At 46.4% G+C, this 19,788-nt stretch overlaps 1 protein-coding gene and 1 long non-coding RNA gene across 7 annotated transcripts in view; one reads left to right on the top strand and one right to left on the bottom strand.

Annotated features, from left to right (window-relative positions):
* The window catches only part of Itsn1 (intersectin 1), a 174,814-nt gene that overhangs the window by 52,251 nt on the left and 102,775 nt on the right, over nucleotides 1-19,788 (top strand). For all 6 annotated transcript variants that reach the window (XR_005878825.1, XM_040750476.1, XM_040750475.1 and 3 more), the window contains exons 2-5: nucleotides 1,579-1,638; nucleotides 3,625-3,717; nucleotides 4,913-4,976; nucleotides 14,145-14,305. Coding sequence is in view for 5 of the 6 variants with exons in the window: in XM_040750476.1 (XP_040606410.1) it covers nucleotides 1,611-1,638; nucleotides 3,625-3,717; nucleotides 4,913-4,976; nucleotides 14,145-14,305 (346 nt within the window). In the remaining variant the exon portion in view is untranslated. The remainder of the gene's footprint in view (nucleotides 1-1,578; nucleotides 1,639-3,624; nucleotides 3,718-4,912; nucleotides 4,977-14,144; nucleotides 14,306-19,788) is intronic.
* On the bottom strand, nucleotides 9,602-13,200 carry LOC110341602. Its single transcript, XR_002383570.2, has 3 exons — nucleotides 13,002-13,200; nucleotides 12,568-12,649; nucleotides 9,602-10,347 (listed from the first exon to the last, which is right to left on the bottom strand). It is a non-coding gene; the product is annotated as an uncharacterized LOC110341602 (long non-coding RNA).

The following is a 19,788-nucleotide window of genomic DNA, read 5'->3' as shown; positions in this document are numbered from 1 at the left end:
ATACTTGGAACCACTCCACAAACACTGAGTTGGAGGTGCATGGAGGCAAGAGGCATATTTTAAAGCCCAGATCTCTGTGAACTTTGTTGTTAAGCTGTTGAGATGTTGTCTTGGCAGTGCAGCACTGACAACTCTAGCTGGCATCGAACTCAGGTCCTCCAGCTTCCTCCTCCTGAGTGCTGGATTTATAAGCATACACTACCACATCTGACAAGATTTATCTAAAAATTGTAATGAATGCCTTGTATTCTTTTTGACTGTGGAAATTTGCTGTAATAAAATTAACTTACATACTGTATTAGCTACTTTCTATTGTTCTGATAAAACATCATGCATGACCAAGGCAACTTATAGAAAGGAAGAGTTTATTTAGGCTTAAGGTTCCTGAAGTCGAAGAGTCGTGGTGTCTGGAACAGGAAGTGGGCAGAGTGCAGGCAAGGCTGGAACAGGAAAATAAGAGTTTACACATTGGCCAACTAAGCCTAGGGAGCAAACTGGGAATGGTGAGAATCTTTACACTCTCAAATCCTGCTTCCAATTACATACGTTCCCCCAGCAAGGCCACACCTCCTGACTCCCCAACAGTACTGGAGACTAAGGCCACGACAAACCCACCACAAGCCAGAAAAATTGTCTCTAAATCTGAAGTTTTTATTTGCGGAAGAGGATTTTGTTTCTTGTTGGCTGCTCATGAGCAGGAATGCCTCATGGGAAATTTTGGGGACATTAATTTGGTATTCTGGGCAGACATTACTAAGTGTGCACTGTCTATACGTTTCTTACGGTTTTGCTTTGAGAGGAGCTCAGCCTGGCTTTGAACTCTCTGTGTCCCTGGGGATGACCTTGAACTCCTGCCCTCACCTCCCAGTGCTGAGATGGAAGGCTCACCCCAGCTTTTCTCTGATCATGCAGTTTTTATCGTCGAGTGTGCACGCACATGCCACGCACACGCCACGCACGTGCTCGTGGCACGGTGTGAGCTAGCGGAACCTGATGAAGCTGGTTCTCTCCACCTGTGTGTAGGTTACACGGATCCCACTCAGGTTGTCAGGCTTGTGTTGTTGGGGGGCAAGTGCGCTATCCACCGAGCCACCTTGACTGCCCGTTTCTCAGAAACCATATGGAACGACTCAGTGTCGTCCTTGGTGACACACAGGCTATGGTATTTGCTGTGCTCAAACCCCTCCCCCTCGTTCTTTTTCCTTTATCTGCAGCTCGGGGTTGAATTCATAGTGCCTGTTGCGTAGGGGACACCTTATGTTAAGTGCTTAATGAAAAGTAACTATAAAACCCTCAAGTGGGCATGTAGATGGCTAAGAAGTGTTCAGAAGTGTCAGCTGCGGCGCTGGTGGCTCAGGAGGCTGTCCTAGCCATACCAACACTCCTTGTTGCTAGTCCCCCGGCTTCCGCCCCTCTTTCCAGCAGTGAGAATCTCCCCAGGGGTGCATGAACCCTCCATTGCACCTTTCACTTGTAGGACTGCACTCTAGCTCTGGTGCTAACGTCTGACAACCACGTTAGTGTGCTTATACACAGACCTGGGGCTCTCCTAAACTTGCGTTTGCATTTTAATTACAGGCGTCGATTAGCAAGGTAAACGGAACAGAACCATGGCTCAGTTTCCGACAACTTTTGGTGGTAAGTTTTGAAATTTTATTTCTTAGTGTAAGTTGGGGTAAGTTAAGGCTTTACAATGATGGGATATTTCAGATAAATTAACAGAGTTGACTTGGGCTGGGATGTAACTTAGGGGTAGAGTTCTTGCCTAGCATGCATGAAGTCCTGTGTTTAGTCTTCACAAAAAACATACCAACATAGAGAAAATCACTCAGCCGGCCCTCATAGGACGCCTTGAGATGCTCCAGTGACGAGGGACTCCATTGGTTTGCTTTGAAGTAGCATCCTAACTTCTTATCCCTGGAGATTTCAGTTTGTTTATTTACTAAATGATAAAAGCTTAACTATAATACCATTGCCAAACTTCTGAAATTCATGCACGTATGTTACCTATAAAATTTACATTATATCTGCTTCAGGCTTTAGGCAGTTTTTCATTATTTTTGTCCAAATTAGGCACGTGGGTAGTAGATGCCTCCGCCCTCACCCTCAGACTCTGTCTGCCTCATCGTCTTGCTTGCAGTTATTTGTTGAACCGAATGACCACATTATACTCTTTCAAGGCCTGGATTTGAAGCGTGACATTTTGGCGTGACTTTATCTGTTTGAAACTCATCAGTCTGCGTAAAGTGTTTTTCTGGCATGTTACTCATGCATGCCTTGTTGTTTTCTTTGTCACTGTTGGAGATTGAGCCAGGCCAAATGTATGCTAGGCAAGCACTCTGTCACATAGTTGCACCCTCAGCCTGGAATCTATTAGCTAAACTAAGTATGCCGTGCTAACAGGTGGTCTTGGCAGGCCTGTGGACAGAGAGCACAAGGTTTGAGTGCCTGACTGCCCTGGTTAGGCCCCACTTTCAATCCCCAGTATTGCCAAAACCAAAATGAAATGTAAAAAGCAGATTTCTCGTGTCAGCTGTAAAGAGAATGAGAAGGACCATGTGCCACCCTGTGAACACCTGGGAGGGTCTCTGGGATTCCAGACAGACACGTGCAGACTTTTCCAGATCTTCAGAAATTCTTTTGTTACATGGAATTTTTGTCTTTTGGTTTTTCTTCTTAATTAAGTGTATAATTTTCCTTGTGTGTTTTTGGCTTTTGTTTGAAACTCAACAGGAGAGTAAGGTCCCTTTTCCTTTGTAGGACTGCTAGTCTGTGTCCGGAGCCTGCCTGTCACTGTCCCACCCTGCCCTGAAGAAAGGAGGGGTTAGTTAGCATGTTGCAGGAACAATCATGTTGTGTGAAACATGGGCATCGTATGTTCTCAGAGTTGGGACAGAGGTTGGCTTTCATAAAGTTTTTTGTCCATCATCTAGAATTAATTTAGTGTGGCTTTTAAAAGAAGACTACGGACTAAAGATACATATTTGTTTGAATTGTGCCTCACTAAAGTTACTTCTAAAAATGAATGGTCTACAGGCTGAGAGGTGACTCAAGGTTAAGGCTGCTCTCCCATCAGTCCTGAGTTCAATTCCTAGCAACTGCATGGTGCCTCACAACCATCCATAATGAGGTCTGGTTCCCTCTTCTGGTGTGCTGGCACAACAGTGCATACATAAATAAGTAAATCTTTAGAAAGGGGGGCTGGAGTGATGGCTCAGCTGTTGAGGACGCTGGCTGCTCTTCCAAAGGACCCGAGTTCACTTCCCAGCACCCACATGGCCCTCACAGCTGTCTGGAACTCCAGTTCCAGGGCTCTAGCATCCTCATGCAGGCAAAACCCCAATATACCCCCCCCCCAGGGTTTCTCTCCCTGGCTGTACTTGAAGGAACTCTTATAGACCAGGCTGGTCTTGAACTCACACAGATACACGTGCCTCTGCCTCCCAAGTGCTGGGATTAAAGGCGTGTGCCACCACCACCCGGCGCTCTGTTCTTCACTTTGAGACTTTATAAATACATATCTCCTAAGGACAGTGGTTGATCACGCCATTATAGCAGAACATGGTGCTTTAAGTGTCTTATTTTTCTTGTTGAATATTTGTCTGTCTTGTCTTTGCCCTGCAGGTAGCCTGGACATCTGGGCCATAACTGTGGAGGAAAGAGCAAAGCATGACCAACAGTTCCATAGTCTGAAGCCGACATCCGGATTTATCACTGGTGTGTAGTCAGCGCCTGTGCGTTCTTACTGAGTAGCAGGAGATCTGTGAGCAGACTGGAAGCGGGCACCTATGCCCCGTAGGGCATTTGATCCATTTTGCCCTCATCTTGAAGCTGTATTTTTGTGGTTACTTGTTTATTTCTAAGGTTTTGCTTAACATCACCTTGTGTGTTAGAGTGGAAGGGCTCAGAAGATGGATTTATGGAGTCAGTTTTCTCCTTCCGTCTCCCATGACTTTCAGCAGTCCAGCTCGGGAGCCCAGTCTCAGGCATGAACTCTGACCAGAGCACTCCCAAGCCCCCAGCCTGTATTGTTAAGTTGCTTCTCTTGTAACACCTGCACACCTTTTACAGCCCTTCATGAGAGTCAGGCCGCCTGCTGGAATGTCTTTCTGATGGGATTTGGCTATAGGCAGAGGACTGCATTCTTTAATAGGGTCAGTTGTGTGCCCTGAACCTTAAGTTCTGATCCTGACTTCAAACTGCAGACATCAAAACACATTCTAAGGATCTTATTGCTGTCTTTTAAAGTCCTTTCCCTCCCTTTCTGTGACCTCATCTATTTGGTCACCATTCAGGAGTTCACTGCAGGAAGTGGGAACCTGGGTTTGCTGGGAGGTGTTTTTATATTTGTTTTATGATCCATCTCCAGTTGACTGACAGGACTTTTTTTTACTGTTGCCTGTTCTGTGTTAGTACCAAGAGTTCCAGCGTTCAGGGGAGAAGCTTTCTATAGAGTTGTTGACCAAGGAGTCCTCTGTGTGTGCTTAGCATGTGCCACTCCCTGATTGTAACAAAATGTCCTGTAAATCAGGGCTGAAAACAGACAGGTTCTAGTGGCTCACTGCTTCAGCTCAGGACTGATTGGCTCTGACCTAAGACTTTTCACTGGCCCGCCTCCTGACATCTCCAGCGCCTCTCAGTTGCATCATGCTGGGGGCGGTTTTGGGTAGCTCATTGGTTTAGCCACAGCCTCAGGTGAATGATCTATCTATCCCAGCAAAGGCTCAGGTCTTGTCAAGTGTTGAGTCAGGTGTTTGCTATAGATTAATTTTTACAGACCTCAGGCCTTCCCCTGGGGACATTGGTTTCAGAGGGTAACCACCTGCTAAATAATCTTGTGGTGTTACTGTAAGAGGATTTCCGTCAGCTGCTGCTGCTGTTTTTCCTGAAACTTTTCCCACTTACTTTACAGGTGATCAAGCAAGGAACTTCTTTTTTCAATCTGGGTTACCTCAGCCTGTATTAGCACAAATATGGTAAGTTGGAATCTTGTGCAAGCATAATGTAAAACAAAACTCTGTCATGCTCTATTTATTTGGAACCACGGTTTCTTATATAGAAGGAGCATGCAGGGTCTAGCCTGGAGCACCCTGTCACTTCCTACCAGAGACTACTTTTGCAAAGGGCCACCATCTGAATCGTAGTGCTGTGCACAAAGATTCAGTTGCAACTGAAACGTCTGGATTTGGGTAGTTTCCCACTGGTTGCTCTGGCTTCGTGCATATTGCTCACATTTATTCGAATGCTCCCTTTCTAATGGATCACTCCTTGTCTTTCACTCCCTGAGAATCAGCAGTTAGAAATAACTGGTGCTTCATACAGGGCGATGAGTAGCCAGCGCAAAGTAAGCACTGACTCTGTCACAGACCGGAGTTTGCGCAAGAGCAGGAGTGAAACAGGCTGTCGGATAGAGTTGGGTTCCAGGCTCCCAACTCTGGGGAACAATGCTGAATTCTGCTGATCTGTAAGAAAGCCTCTGGCTCTGTTTACCAGGACTGTAACTCAGAGTCTGTTGTTGTATGGAGAACACTTGGCATAAATAAAGACACGGACTTCCGTAGCCCCAGATGTAGCACTTTCTGTCTCTGCTATTGGGAACATATATTTGCCTTTTTTTTTTTTTAATCTGTTTGTAATCTAGGTAATTGACAGGTTTGTATTTTCTTTTATTAATGTTGAGTGGATTAGCAGAAAAACTATACATGAAGGATTTAATGTGTGTATATGGTATATCGTAGGCCATCAGAACAGAACCCAGAAAGGTAGGTAGTCTTAGTGTCAGAGACTGTATATTCCACACAGCTCTGCTTTCCAGCTAATTACTGGAACACACACACACACACACACACACACACACACACACACACACACTCACACACACACACTCACACACTCACTCACACACTCACTCACACACACACACACACACACACACACACACACACACACACACACAGTTGTATCAGATGTATTTAGATTGAAAAGCAGTAATGCCAGAGTCCCGTGCTGTATTTGGTTGTCTGCCATCCTTTTTCCTGGTTGTCAGCATTTTGGCAGCCAGTCTGTCCCTTCTTTCCATGGTGAGCTTGCTTCCACGGTGCAAGTGCTGCTTAGCAAAAGGCTGGGGGGTGGGGCGGGGGAGAGCATGTGTGCAGAAGTCCTGGCATGCAGGCACAGGAGCTGTGTCCACTCAGCTGTGCGTCAGAATTGGTATGCACATGTGTGGCAGCTGTGTGGATTGTTACAGGCTCCTTTCTGGTTGTCTCTAGAACCTGCTTCCCAGGGCTCCTTCCTAACTTGTGTACCTGATGATACAGCCAACTTGTGACGTTTCGTCCATGAGGCATCTTTCCACCAGGCACGCTAGCACAGGGCTGTAGCCCTGACACTGAGGGAAGACCTGGGGATCATGGCCAGTGTGAGCTACAGTGTGGAGCCCCCAGTCAGGGATGAGAGCACACAAAATAGCAAAACCTTCGTTACTGGGGACTGAACCAAGCACCTTGGAGGCATGCTGCCCAAGTACTCATGTTGAATTGTATCCCTTTGTACCCATCCCCACCGTGGTGGCACACGCCTTTAATCCTAGCACCACGGAGGCAGAGGCAGGGGGATCTCTGAGTTCAAGGCCTGCCTGGTCTGCAGAGTGAGTTTCAGGACAAACAGGACTACACAGAAAAACACTGTCTTGAAAAACTAAAAAGAAAAAATGTCTTTTATTTTGATGTAGTCTTGCTTAAGTTGCCCACAGTAGCTCTGAACTTTAGCCTCCCGTTCTCGGCCTCCTAAGAAGCAGAGACTACAAGGCTCTGTCTGTCCTCTTCTGCCTAACACCAAGGCCAGGTGGAAATAATTCTAAACATTCTAGTTTCCAAAGTAGTATCTGCCAGTTTCCTCCCCCTCCTTCCTGGGAGGACAGTTTCTAGGAAGCTGTGTCATCCTCAGCCATTGTTGTAATCTAACTCCTTCAGAGAATTCAGCTTTCCCCATTCATAGTCTTCACTGGAAGCCCTGCTGGGGAGGAAAGCAGTCCCCAAGTCTGAACAGGTTATAGTTCAAGAGTCCAGGAACTAGTTAACTAGAATACAGTTTCCACAGACCACCACAACGGCTTCTGAGATAGTCTGCTCCTTAGCTCTGCAACCAAGAACCTCAGGGAGACAGAAGATAGGCCAGCGAGCCAGTAGGGATGCAGAACTCTCTTCCCAACCAAGAACATCTGAGAGATGGGAGACAGGACAGTGAGCCGCTACCGGTACAGAACTCTCTACTTCCTCAGATCGCGCCACAGGGATCGCCCATGGGAAACGCAAGCATGTGAAATTGGAAAAGCTGTCCTTCGTGACAGGTTTTAAAACTGAGGGCTGAAGAGCTTGAGTACCACTGTGAGCTACCAAGTAAATGGGTGTTGGAACCAGGACTCAAAGGCAGCTTGCTCCTCTCAGCCCATCATCTTAGCAGGGTTAGAGAGGCTGCAGAGGGCCTGAGGTTCAGGGTTAGCCCCCACATTGGGCTGTTCACAAGTGCCTGTAACTCTAGGAATCTGACACCTCTGGCCTCCAAGGATGCTGGTGCTTGTGCACACACAGTTAAAAATAAAGCACATCTGTCTTTAGAAAGTAAATCACACTGGACGTGATGGCGCATGCTTGTATTCAAAGCTAGCCTGGGCTAAATGAACCCCTGCCCCTCTGGAAACAGACATTTAAAATTCTCCATTAAGGGGCTAGAGGAAGGCTCAGTGGTTAAGAGCACTTGCCGCTCTTCCAGAGAACCCGCGTGGTGGTTCGTGACTGTAACTCCAGATCCTCTGACCTCTGAGACAGAGCAGCAGGCGTGCACATGACACACACACACACACACACACACACGCGCGCGCGCGCAGATAGTCATGCAGTTACTAAAACTCTCCATTGAGACTAAAGCCCAAAGCCATCACTGACTGTCCACGTCCAGCGTACTCCTGCTTTTGCTTTTGCTGTTTCTCCTCCTGTCAGCGCTTGTCTCTGCTCGCTCTTCCGCACTGTCTGTTCCCCAAGCCGACCCTGTGTTCCTCAGCTGCCGCAGGACCACTGTGTTAGTGCTTCTCCTTTCTGCAGGCGTGGAGCCCGCAGAGCCGCTTACTGTCTAGTCGTCCTGCAAAGAGGTGCACTTTGAATGTGTTTCCCTCCTCACTTGTCACTGTGTGTCTCCATCCCAGGGCCTTGAGCATGCTGGACAGAGGGCTTTGCCCTTCCCTTAGTCTTGTCTGACGTGCTCTCAACAAGAAGAGAGAGACCTTGCCTGTCTTTTCCCTACTGCTTACAGGTAGCAGGCACATCCATAGCTGTTCTGTTTTTTCAAGAATGAGTGACCAGAATGGTTTAATTTCTTCCCGTTATTGCTTGGCCTTACTTTTAGTTTAGTGGGCACCAGGTGGCAGATGAATGGCCTGCGGCGTGTGTGTGTGTGTGTGTGATGAGTGGTGTGTATGTATGTGAGTGTGTGTGTGTGGTGTGAGTGTGTGTGTGTGTGAGTGATGAGTGGTGTGTATGTGAGTGTGTGTGATGAGTGGTGTGTGTGTATGTGAGTGTGTGTGTGTGGTGTGAGTGTGTGTGTGTGTGAGTGATGAGTGGTGTGTATGTGAGTGTGTGTGATGAGTGGTGTGTGTGTGTGTGAGTGATGAGTGGTGTGTATGTGTGTGTGTGTGATGAGTGGTGTGTGTGTATGTGAGTGTGTGTGTGTGGTGTGAGTGTGTGTGTGTGTGAGTGATGAGTGGTGTGTATGTGAGTGTGTGTGATGAGTGGTGTGTGTGTATGTGAGTGTGTGTGTGTGGTGTGAGTGTGTGTGTGGTGTGTGTGTGAGTGTGTGTGTATGTGAGTGTGCGTGTGTGTGTGTGTGTGTGTGTGTGTGTGACCCCCTGAAGAACTCCGCGGCTCCGTTAACAGTGAATGCAAGGGTAGACTGGGAACTTCTCCCAGTCTGCTCTTCATTCCACATTCCCAATTACATTACAATTTCTTGTTACTAATTTTCATTATTTACTATTGTGCTAAAAGGCAGGCACAGAACACAGAATGTTTTATGTTTATATGTAGTTTATTTCCTCTTATATTAAGGGTAGGCTATAAGCCCACTTTTTTTTTTTTTTTTTTTTTTTTTTGGTTTTTCAAGACAGGGTTTCTCTGTATTGCTTTGGAGGCTGTCCTGGAACTCGCTCTGTAGACCAAGCTGGCCTCGAACTCACAGAGATCCACCTGCCTCTGCCTGCCGAGTGCTGGGATTAAAGGCGTGCGCCACCAACGCCCGGCATCCCTACTTTTATCTTTTGCTTTTCTCACTTAATATATCCTGGAAACTACTTACCACTCATTTTCTTCTCATCTCCACAGCTCATGGTATCAGGCTTGCTGTAGTGCCTCTCTTTATCCAGTGTCCCGTGTTTCCATATTTAGGCTGCTTCCTGTGTGTGTGTGTGTTGTAATTAGTGATAACGTACTTCTGTGATGAACAACTCTCAGCACAGGCTTTTATGCTGTTGAAGATCCACCCAGCTCCTAAGCACGCAGTCGCTTGTTCTAGTAAATGATTCCCACCAACAGTGTGTGAGAGAGGTGTATGATTCATTTTATTTGTATAAATCAAATAAGGAAAGTATACTCTTGGTGTAATAACAGAACTAAAAACACCATGACAAGGCAACTTACAAAGCAAGGGTGTGTCTCATGCTGACAATACACACAAGAGCCCATCACGGTCACAGTGGGGACGTCTGACAGCCAGCACCAGGCATAAGCAGGAAACAGACCACAGAGAGGAGTCTTTGAACCCTCAAAGCCCACCCCCAGTGACACTCCCTCAGCCAGGCTGCCATCTGGAAGCAAGCATTCAAATGCCAGAGACCATGGGCGACATGCTGTCACCCAATCACCACACTGGGTATCCAGCATCTCTCTGCTTTGTCCTCAACCTGTCTCCACCTCTGATACACGGCTAATCTCCGACTTCCAAGTCCCTTTCCGGAATCAGGGTGCAGCAGTTGCTTGCTGGGTTTAGCATGCACTTTTACTTCTGAAGTGTTACAATGTGGTGTCAGTATTGTCCAGACTTACTTTGGGAGGAATCGGTACAAAGTTCATTGGAGAAGCAACTACAGTTGAGTATGAAAAGGAGAGCCAATGCATGTTCTTCCTGCCAGCCGCCTTGTGCCCTGGAATGATAGCTCCGTCCTAGGAAAGCAGCTGGATTCTGTTGTGTTGGGTGCCAGGAGGAAAAAGGTAGAGGGCTGAGCTTTGCAGAATAGCTGTATTTCCAGAACGTCCCTTGAGTTCTCTTCACTAGGGAGTTTCAATAGTCAAGTTCTGTTAACTGAGGAAAAGGGTCTTTTTGAGAACTGTAGACTAGACAGACATTCAACCAGATGTTAGAACTGTGCTGAGTGCCTTACTGGTTTCTTTCTCTTTGCCCAAGGAAGTGCACTGAAAGGGGCTTAGAAGCAATAAATAGTTCTAATTAGAATCATATTTAAAAGCCTTCTCTCCCTTAACCCCTGAATCTCAGATCGAATCTTTCTTGTTTACACCAACTTTGTTTTTTCAGGAGGAGTGCTGTAGGGTGGGTGTCTGCTTGGTTCTTTATTTAAACGTAAATAAGGTATGCACATTGCTGTGAGTGGATCCTTTCTCCCCTGTAAGACACTTATAACAGCTGAGCATGCTAAAAAATACTTTGCAGGGAAAGGAAAGATTGTCACCTTATTGGTATCTTTTAAACCCAAAAGCTTTAATAGAGTAAAAACAGCGCCTCCGCGTCCTGTCATGAATATAGATGCAAACCCAAGCGAGTAGACTTTGATTCACAGTGTGTGACTTTTACAACACTTGGACCTGCTCGAGTTTAACCCAGAGGCACGGCATTCACTGAGAATCCCTCAGTTCTGTCAGCATCAGCAGATGAAGGATGCTCATCATCAGCTGGGCAGATGTGGAGTAAGCCTTGAAAAACAAAGCTAAACAAAACACAAGAGCCTGTTCATCTGGTAACTATGCCGAAAGCTCAGAAGCAGAGCTCTTGTACAGCATAAAGGCAATAAAAGTACCAATAACTAGTTAATGAATTTAAAAACCCACCATGTGACACTTTCCAGTCTGTAATACTCACGCTTGGGACTGAAGGAACAGGAGTTTATGAACATTCTCTATGTAGTGAGTTTCAGGCTAGCCTGAGCTATCTGCAGCCCTTTCTTCAAAGCAAGTAAATTATTTAGCAAAAATCACTGCTAGGAATCCTAACCAGTGAAGTACTAAATCCATTTCTCTAAACTCAGAACTAAATGCAAATGCATCCAGTAGTGTCTTAACAGATGAAAAGACCTGTGCTAGAGATTGGTAGAAATTGTTTTGCTACGTAGGTACTAGTGTTATACTCAGAAATTTAGGTATATGTCACATAAGGTAATTAAATATAGTATAGATGACTATTAAGAATTTGTGTGTTTGAGTCAATAAAGCCTTGGTTGGTCTTGAATTTTTGACGTAGCAAAGATGACCTGGATCTCTTGATTGTAGCACAAATTCTCTTTGGTCTTAATAATAAACTCCGAGTCCGCTATCAGGGTGAAGGCTGAAGGATCAGAGAAGCAGAGCGGCAGTCTCACCTCTACCAGTGCTCAGACCAAAGGAGCGATCCTGTCCTTTGAATGCGTCCTCAGACTGACTGCCCTGCCTTATATTCCTATCTCCGCCCACGAGTCCCTTGTGTGCTCTCTAGTGCTGGAATTAAAGGTGTGTGACTCCAAGTACTGAGATTAGTGGTGTGAGCCACCACCACTTGACTGTTTCTCTTTTATACTGGATCAATGTCCTGTAGACAAGGGTGTCCTTGAACTCACAGAGATCTACCTGCCACTGCCTCCAGAGTGCTGGGATTAAAGGTGTGTGCCTCCACTGCCTGGTCTCTGTGGCTAGCTCTGCACTCCGATCTTCAGGCAAGCTTTATTTGTTAGGTCATAAACAAAACATCACCACACTTGATCCTCCTGCGTGTTTCCCGAGTGCTGGGATTACAGGTCAGTGGCAATACACCTGACTTTAAAATAAGCACCTAAAAAGTAGAGATCTAGGGAAATATGCTACTTACAAGTCTGGGAAAAATGATAAGATTTCATAGACTATATCAATAGAATTTCATGAGTTGCATGAAGAAAGTGTGGTATAGGAAGAAAATACTGTCTTATTAAAGGAAATGGAAGAAATTCAAAGACATGAGTATTATTTTCCTTTCTGAGCAAACTACTGTGTATATCTAATACGGGAGAAAACAAATGTATGTGTGTGTGGGGAGGTGCATATGTCTGGGTGGAAGCCAGAGGTAAACTTTGCGTGCTATTCCTTACGAAGCGTCCCTCTTGGTATTTTATGTATGTGTATGTGTGTGTATGTTGGTGTGAGAATAGGCCATATGTGTGTGTGGATGCTCTTGGAGTCCAGAAGAGGGTATCAGGTTCCTCAGAATTGTCTGCCTCCACTTCCCTGCAAGAGAATTACAAGTGTGCACCACCATCCCTTTTCTATTTACAAGCACGCATACCTTTTACGTACGCTGGGCATCTGGGTCCTTATACCGCAAGCTCTTGGTCAGCTTAGCCCTCCCCAGTACCGAAAACAATTTCCTGAAAAAGGAAAGGCAGAGCATGCCATAGAGCCATTGAGCTCCTGACACCAGATCAAGCCACACTGACGTCATAAGAACCACAAGAGCACAACAGCCTGTATTTTAGTTCAATGAGTAGCAAATGGGGGTTTGTCAGTGTTGATAGAAAGTTCGGTATGTGTCTTGAAAGAAATGTGGTTTGATCATGGAATAACACCGTCTCACCCCACTGAATTACATTTAGGTTAAAGATTAAGATATAACAAAACAAATTAAAGACTGAAAACATAAAAGCTGATAAATACCTTGTGTGTAATATCTACACAATGAAGATCCACACAAAATCAGTAGACTAAAAATTTAGAACTCACCTATTTGCAGTTTAATAGTTACTGTGCTATACGTAGTGCGTGCTTCTAGAATGACAAGAAGTGTAACCCAAGAGCAAGCAGTTTGCAGAGCACTCAGTCCAGCGAGCGGGAAGCTAAGGAAAGCGGAGCAGAGAGACCTGCGGTCTGTGAGGGTCGCGGCCGCAGGACCCCAGCTGCTGTCCCAACTGCCATCGAGCTCCTCCCTGCCTGGTGATCTTTATTTTCCAAAGCAGCTGCCAGCTCTGCAGTCTGCATCGTTTTCAGAGAGCTTTACTTTTTACTGCAGGCTACGCTTTTTGTTGTGGGAAAAAGAAGTGAAGTCCAAGAGGGGCTTTCCGTGTTGTCACGAGGGTGCACCGTTGGGTGGGGCGCCGTGACTTCTGTCGCAAATCTGAACCTTGCACAGTCATTTGCTTCCTTTTCCATGAGAGAAAACTCTTTGAAAACTCGTTACAAATGACACTTGGGCCGTGGATGCTTGAGGATCCTTTTGAAATAGCAAGCACGCTCCTGACCACAGCTCCACCAGTTAGTGTGTGGTAAAACCACAGCTCCACCAGTTAGTGTGCGGGCAGGGTTCTAAAGTCAGCTCAGGTGAAGCGCTTTCACAGGTAGTAGTGTCCCAGAGTAGCTAGCATGCCATGCCATCTCCCATGGACGTAGAGCACCACAGACCAAGGGGAATTTAGCTTAGCATCGCTAGAAATAACACTATTCCCACATCCCACTTTAATAACTTTTGATTTTAACACAATCATGTAACAAATGTATCTTTTGAAATTACACTGCGCACTTCGGTAGTTTGTGGAATTGTCATAGAATTGTGTCTACCCCTATCTAATTTTAGAACATTTTTTTAATTAAATGAAATCTCTTAAAAAGTAAGAAGTCTTCAAATTCAGACTGAGAGTTCCTCAGTGTCTCTGTGGGTAGAGAATACCAGTGCAAGATACCATATAGCCCCGTAAAGTGCGCTGGCTTTTCTATCCAGCCCGTGAGGCTTGGTAAAGATGGTTCACTTTTTCCTGTTCTCTCTCTGCTGGGGTGCAGGAGCCCCTTACTCTGTCTGTGTCTGAGGAAGGGGCGTGGAGAAAGCATCTTTTGTCGTCCCAGTCGTCCTGAGTGTGTGCTGCTGCTTTGCAGGGCGCTGGCTGACATGAATAACGACGGAAGGATGGATCAAGTGGAGTTCTCCATCGCCATGAAGCTCATCAAGCTGAAGCTACAAGGGTACCAGCTCCCCTCCGCGCTTCCCCCCGTCATGAAACAGCAGCCCGTTGCTATCTCTAGCGCACCAGCATTTGGTAAGTCCCCGAATGAGTTGGTTCCTGTCTTTTATTGTACGTTGTTAAGAATGGATATCCCCCCCCCAGAAATAGTGAAAGATAACGCTGTCCACACTGACTGCAAGGGGGAAGGCCGTCACGAGGGAAGAGGTTCAGTCCGGTGTAAGGAGCATGTCTGCCCACTGCCGCGCAGCCCTGGCTCCGGGCTGTCCTGTGGCTTTTCAGAGTCTTTGTTTCTCCTTGTATGTGATAGTTACTTTGGATTGTGATATCTGTCTTTTTTTTTTCTATTTAATTTTTAAAATCCCCCCCAATTTTTAAATTTTTTTGAGTGACTCCTTTCCTCCCTCCAGACACTCTCACATGCCCCTCCTTGCTCTCTTTCAAATTCACAGCCTCTTTTTTCATTAATTGTTTGTGTGTGTGTGTGTGTGTACATATTCCTAAATATGTAAATACAACCTGCTCAGTCTGTATGTCACCTACATGTATGTTTTGAGGGCTAACCACTGACTAACCAATTGGGATAGTCCTCCCTGGGAAAGATGATTCCTCCTACTCTCTGCATTCCTTAGTTGCCTATAGTTCCTTATGTAGGGTTGGACTCCTGCCCCCTGCCCAGCCTTCCACTTCAGCATGTCTGTTGTTATTGTCCAGCTCCTGTGTAGGCGGTGACGGTGGTGAGAGTTCATGGGTGTCGCTCCTGACACTTCCTGTAGACACCTGCACGGCAAACTCCCTGACCCTCTGTTACAGTTTTTCCCTTGTCTCTTTGCAATGATCCCTGGGCCTTAGGTCCTGGAGCTGTATAGTGGATGGGTCTGTATAGTGGAGCTGTATGGTGGACGGGTCTGTATAGTGGATGGGTCTGTATAGTGGAGCTGTATGGTGGATGGGTCTGTATAGTGGAGCTGTATAGTGGATGGGCCTGTATAGTGGAGCTGTATGGTGGATGGGTCTGTATAGTGGAGCTGTATGGTGGATGGGTCTGTATAGTGGAGCTGTATGGTGGACGGGTCTGTATAGTGGATGGGTCTGTATGGTGGACGGGTCTGTATAGTGGATGGGTCTGTATGGTGGACGGGTCTGTATAGTGGATGGGTCTGTATGGTGGACGGGTCTGTATAGTGGAGCTGTATGGTGGATGGGTCTGTTGGGACTCCGCTCCTCACCCTGCGCTTGATGGGCTGCAGTTGTCTGCAATGGTCGCCCTCTCTCGCAGAGAGACGTTTCCTTGATGAGGGGGAGACTACGCTTATCTGAGGGCATGGGGATAGGCATTTAGAATGTAATTAGGCATTATGCTTATCTAGTCAAGGGGGCAGTTGGAGGCCCTTCTCCAAGAGCCATGACTTCACTGGTCCACAGCCATTGGCTACATTTCCGGTGCCAGCCTGGTTTCCCTCGTGCTGAGCGGGTCTTAAATCCACTGAGGGAGTTGTTGGTTATCACCAGTGTGTGTGCCATGACTGCGTCCTTAGTGCACAGTGCCAATACTTGTCATTGTTGTGGTTTGTGGGTGTCATAGGTAGGTAGGACTGTCGGGACTTTCTATCTTTGGAAACTTGAATAGTGCCTTCTGGCACCTAAAGAGTCAAAAACCTCTCAGCATAGCACTAGCGAGCAATCAGAACAGCCTATGAGCAACATTACAAATTCAAAGCATACTACTATATGTTGTCTTCCTTTTGGGGACCTCTGGCTACAAGGCAGGTTCTCTAAGAGGAAGGTATGAACTTGGGGAGATCTTTAGGCTGGTAGGACAAGGGTCTGTGAAAAGCCACAAAGCTACACACGAGCAAAGACCAGGAGGAGCACAAGTGAACAGTGCCGTAATAGCACACGTCAGACCCGAGAGCCTCTGCGTTTGTAGTGCTTAGTCTGTAGTTGGCTAGCCTGTGCAGTGAACTTTGCACTGAATCCGTGAAGGTACATGCAGCAAATTTCCCTTCAGGACTTATGTGTTAAAACACTAATGCATGTTTGGTTTTCTCCTGGATTCTTCCAAACGAGACTACAGTGTAGAGAAAGGAAACATTGAACAATAATGGCTCCATTTTTTTCTTTTTCCCCTAAACCGTGTGCAGTTCCTTCTTTGTTATTTAATTTGTTTCCTTGTTTTCCACTGTGATTTTCCGTTTTTGTCAACATCGCTGTTCTTTTTGAGGCATTTCTGGGCTCAGTGCTTGGTGTCTTACATTCATATAGCTTGCACTGCTACCGAGGGATCCTTGCATTGCCAGCCTCTGCCTGGGTCTTCTCACCTGGCTCTCATCACATAAACATTTTCACTGCTGACTTCAGAAAGATAAATAAGCCTCAAGGGCGGAGGAGAAGTTGAAAGTACAGATGTCCATCACGTTTACACAAAGAGCCAATCTTGACCGGTATTTCTAGTATTTCTTGTGTTCCTCAGCTCTGTGGGAGTAATGCTCTAAATGTGGACGGTGACACTAGCTAGCTCGTGTCAGCCCTGTGTGCTTTGTTTAGGAGGGGAGTAAAACAGGCCTGTCGTCGCGTCTTCCTCCGGGAGGTAGGTGGGCTAGGGAGGTGCAGTGTCTTAGGTGCAGTGAGGATGTGCGGGGTCAGCATCGTGTGAGCAGCATTCACAGCTACAGAGAGGGAAGGCACTGCAGATGAAGACTGAGGAGGAAATGCTCACTGTAGCCAGGACTGCTTCAAGGAGAGCTGAGGGAGCTCCTGAATGATGAGGCAGGAAAGAGGAGGAAAGGGATGATTGGACTTGACCTGTGGGCCTCTCGGTGACCTTTCCCACGTGAGTGTTTGCGGTGTCTGCATGGGGCCTAGAAGAGGGCTTGACCACGGGGAGGTGGCGTGACAGTCAGCTGAGACACCCCAGCACTGAATAGAGAGGGAAGGGCCAATGGTGCGAGAGAATTCCAAGAGTGAGAATAATCATCATAGACAGTGATAGCATCCAGGCCCAGCCTCCAGTAGACACGCTTACCTAGACAGTCATTCCTTAGCCAACAATCCCAGCAGGCAGAGGCCATCTGAAGCTACACAAGAGACCCTGTCTCAACAGAGTGTACTCACTTGATTGGAAGAGGGTAGTCTTTGCCGTTGGGTTGTTTTGCTTTTATTGGCTTGTCTGCTGGGGAGTAGCTGCCCCTGGATCTTGGTGCCTGAGGCAGGTGTTCTCTCTCAGCTCTGCCCTGGGCCTACAGCAATAAATGAGTTGGGACACAGGCTTGCAGGACCAGCTTCTGGAGGCTCAGACAGGGTTGCAAATTCAAGGCCAGCATGGAAGAACTCTGACATAAGAAGAACCTAACATTTGGAGACTTGCACCATGCTTTTCCAGTTGGTAGGATTTTTTTTATGTTAACTGGTTTTGTGTAGTCTTTTTAGTAACAATTTTGACATTACTTAAGATTTTCTTTCTCAGTATCACTTACAAAGTTTCTTTTTTAAAGATGAAGAATCTGTAGTTCTAGAGATGGGGTGTTTTGGAAGTTTGCCATTGTCAACCTCTTGAAAATCTTGAAAGACTTATACTGTTGTTTTAGCACAGTTAGTGTAACTTATACAACCAGCACCTTGAGCATGCTAACCGTATGTTTTATTACTAAGCTGCAAGTGCAGCTCTTCACTTGGGAAAACAATACGATGTTTATAGGTGCTGAAGTACAACAAAGGGAAAGAATTTCCAACCCGGGGACAAGTTATATCCAGAGGACTGGTTTACAGAACACCCACCATCAACACTTTACCACACGTCTCACCTGAAGCAGATTTTATATTGACGTGGAATGTTTCCTCATTGTAGAAGTAATGGGTACCAATTGAAGAATGCAAAAAGAATTGAATGTGAAAATTACTGTCCTGTCATCTAGGGGCAATAAATTTGTCACATTTTTTGAGAAAGGATCTTAGTTGGTAGTCCAGGTTCATCTGGAACATATTGTCCCCAGAGCTGGCATCTGACTCTAGATCATGCTCCACCTTCTTAAGGTCTGCGAGGGCCCTTTAAAACGTGCAGCAGTGTGGTCACCATTAGACAAAGGAGATGTAAGGGGAGGCCGTAGTTTAGTGAGCGTGAGAGTAGGAGGCTGCATAGCCCAGAACCCACTTTAGAAAGTGCTCTGGCAACTGTAATCCCAGCACACGGAGGGAGAGGCGGGACCTGGCAAGCCAGCCCCTGCTGAAACAAGCTACCCTGCCTCGGGGCAATGGATAATTATTCTCGAAGACACTCAAAGTCAACTTTTTGCCTCTACACACTTTCCACACAGCATACACATGAAAAGGTTAAAAAAAAAAAAGAATGCAAGCAAGATAGAAAGCAGTAAGTCTGTCACAGCGCAGAAGGAAGAAAGTGGTCAACCTGATGTAATTGAGAAAGAGAAGCAACAAGGTAACTGATAGACATTCATAAGAAACTAGACCCAGCCAATGGGAGCACGGTGCGTCTGAAAGCCCGAGTACCTGTGCGCAGGGCCTGCCGAAAGCCTGGAAGATCTGGGGCAGTCGGGTGTCCACAGCCTCCTGCTCCAACTGATTCATCTCTTGTATGGGCTTCTGGGTTTACTCCCTGGCACCACACACACACAAAATACAAAACAAAACAAACAAAAAACTGGGAACAGGCAAACCAGAGCCCCAGGTCACCTAGACCCTTTCTGGGAGCAAGCCCATCCCAAGGTCAGGTAAATGAGAGTGAGCAGAACAAGGGACAAGGGAGGAAAAGCCGAAGAGAGTGAGGGGTGGAGAGGGCATGGACCAGAAATCCCAAAAGGCGGTTCTCCATGCAGATCCAGAAGGGTTTGAGCTGGTCATGCTGCACCAGCCTGTTGTTAGAGAAACATGGTACAGCTGAGCTTTTCCACCCCTGCGGACGGTGGCACCACCAGTTGTAACAGGCCACGGGATTCTGTGGGCATCATACAGTACTCCAACCTAAACCGGGATTTAAGCATCCCAGAAGAGAGGCAGCATGGATCAGCAAAGAACGGACAGCAAACCTTTGTTCTAGAAGCAAAGGCGAAGCCAGAAGCAGCTTCAGAAATACTACTCTAAAGAGAAATAAAAACCTTTTTTAAAATTAGAAGAAAATGAAGCAGTAGATATAAAAAACGAACTGACAGACACTGAAATTGTTTAAAAGTTGGATAGGAATTCATGAAGACTATCCCACCGGGAACAAAGCAAACTGTGAGATGACTTCAGGACCGTTATTTTGAGATGGAAGGTTTGAAAGATGTGTCTGATATCACTGACCTGAAAGGACCAACCCTAAGTTAGATTCTACTTTAAATAGTATTTGAGCATGCAGAAAAAGAAGGCACGTGGTCTGTAAGGGAATGGATCCGTTTCCGATGTCGATAGCAGTGCATTGGTGCAAAGGAGAAATGAGTGACATGGTCAGGGTTCTCAGGGACACAGTGACAAGGGTTTTAATGTCCCGGAAAAGTGATTTTAGAGGAAGCACAGACAACCTTGACCAGCTCGTAAGTGTCAGGGAGCACGCCCGTCTCCAG

This window comes from Mesocricetus auratus, unplaced genomic scaffold (assembly GCF_017639785.1).
Source record: "Mesocricetus auratus isolate SY011 unplaced genomic scaffold, BCM_Maur_2.0 Super-Scaffold_100008, whole genome shotgun sequence".
Lineage (NCBI taxonomy): Eukaryota > Metazoa > Chordata > Mammalia > Rodentia > Cricetidae > Mesocricetus > Mesocricetus auratus.
The sequence above is the reverse complement of the archived record's forward strand: the minus strand, read 5'-3'. Positions and strand labels throughout refer to the sequence as shown.